At 46.1% G+C, this 1,689-nt stretch overlaps 1 protein-coding gene across 1 annotated transcript; it reads right to left on the reverse strand.

Moving 5' to 3' along the window:
• Window positions 1–398: 398 nt before the first annotated feature.
• Window positions 399–1,466, reverse strand: bdkrb1 (bradykinin receptor B1). Its single transcript, XM_062040432.1, has one exon. The coding sequence runs from the start codon at window positions 1,464–1,466 to the stop codon at window positions 399–401; it is 1,068 nt and encodes a 355-aa protein (XP_061896416.1).
• Window positions 1,467–1,689: the final 223 nt, after the last annotated feature.

The raw sequence follows: 1,689 nt of genomic DNA on the forward strand, positions 1-1,689 counted from the left end.
TATAGGTGTACCTAATGTTGTGACCGGGTGACTCTATATTATGTTTATGAGGTTTATTTTTGACTGTGTTTGGACAAAAAATTGCGGCTACAACTGCATGATACATATTTAAACATGTATTTTTAAATGATGAATACTGTACTTTTGTAGAGGGTGGGTCGAACATTTTGCAGGCAGATTTAAAAAAAAATAAAATTATAAAAGTGACTGTGGAGCAACATTTATGCACAATGTACACCAAAGCATATTCAATATATGTATTGTGTATTGTATATGTGCATGTCCAATATAAGTGTTTTAAATGTAGATTACAATCATATTGGGTCCCCTTTCAGTGATTGCTTGACTGCTGCTACTTTGCTCAGCAACAGAAATTGGCCAACGTTTTCCCCAACATCTTAAATGACGACAGGCTTTATCTGCTCAGGCCTCTGAATGTAGGTGGACACGACAGAACGTTGATATGTGGTCATGTCCGATCCTCTGCGCTGTCGTAGAGTCCTCCTGTAGATGGCGCTTACTTTCTTCCTGAAATATTGCCCTGATAGGACGTACAGCAGAGGGTTCAGGACACTGTTAAGTATTCCGAGATAGGCAGAAACTTGCCCTCCTATGTTCAAAGCGTGGGACCACAGTTTGACATCCAGCACATGGACGTCGCAGAGGGTGTCGAAAAAGGTGAAGACTTGAAAGGGCCCCCAGCAGAGGATGAAGAGCAGCGTGACGGCGTACAACAACACAGAGGCCTTTGTGTCGTTGACGTCGTGGAGGCCTACGGTATCCTTCCTCTGAGCTAAAGCCTTGATTATAGCCCTGCTGCTGAAGACGATCACCAGAGCAGGCAGGACAAAGCCAACAATGTTCAGAAGAAGCTGATTGGCTAACTTCCAGGAGTTTCCGTAGTCCAATAGACAGGCAGTGATCTGGAATTCCTCATTGTACATCGCTTTTCGGTGCAGCATGGTCGGCGTGCTGAGCAAGAACCCTAAAATCCACAGGAAGACGCAGGTAACCTTAGCGTGCCGCGTCCGTCGCAGCCACCTCGCCTTCATGGTCCTCACGATGGCCAGATAACGGTCGACGCTGATCATCACCAGGGTGTAGACGCTGGTGTAGAAGTTCACCATAATGACGCCGTTGACCATTTTGCACAAGGTGTCGCCGTACAACCAGTTGTAGTCGTTAAGAATGTTGGCGCCCCAGAAGGGGAGGCCGCAAAGGACCGCAAAGTCGGCAACGGCCAGGTTGCTCAGGTAGACTTCCGCCACGGTCAGTCGATCCTTGTGAGCGAGGAACACGCACAGGACGAAGGCGTTCAATAGGAGGCCGAGCACGCATACAGTGAAGATGTACGGCGGGACAATAAGGCGGATGGTGGCAAACTCGGCGGACGTGAGGAAGTCGGAATGGAGCGACGAGCTGCTGTTTTCAGGAACCGCCGTCGTCACAAGCATCACTGGCTCCATGGTCTGCAGAACGACAACATTTATTTAGTCGGTACCCTTTTGCTGTAGTCTGGTATTTTCGTAAGTATTAAATCAGAAGGGCTTAACCTATAAATTAAAACAAAAAAACTTTTGGTGGAGGAATTTTTTACATTTGAAATTGAACTTTTGTAGTCAATAGAATCTCATCTATCTTTTCTAGTGTCTCACATCATTTTACATGAACTGGGAATTAGTCTGTTTG

This window comes from Entelurus aequoreus, linkage group LG03 (genome assembly GCF_033978785.1).
Source record: "Entelurus aequoreus isolate RoL-2023_Sb linkage group LG03, RoL_Eaeq_v1.1, whole genome shotgun sequence".
Classification (NCBI taxonomy): Eukaryota; Metazoa; Chordata; class Actinopteri; order Syngnathiformes; family Syngnathidae; genus Entelurus; species Entelurus aequoreus.

Coding starts and splice junctions, on each gene's coding strand:
- bdkrb1 (XM_062040432.1), bottom strand. CDS start 1,466: ATGGAGCCAGTGATGCTTGTGACGACGGCGGTTCCTGAAAACAGCAGC.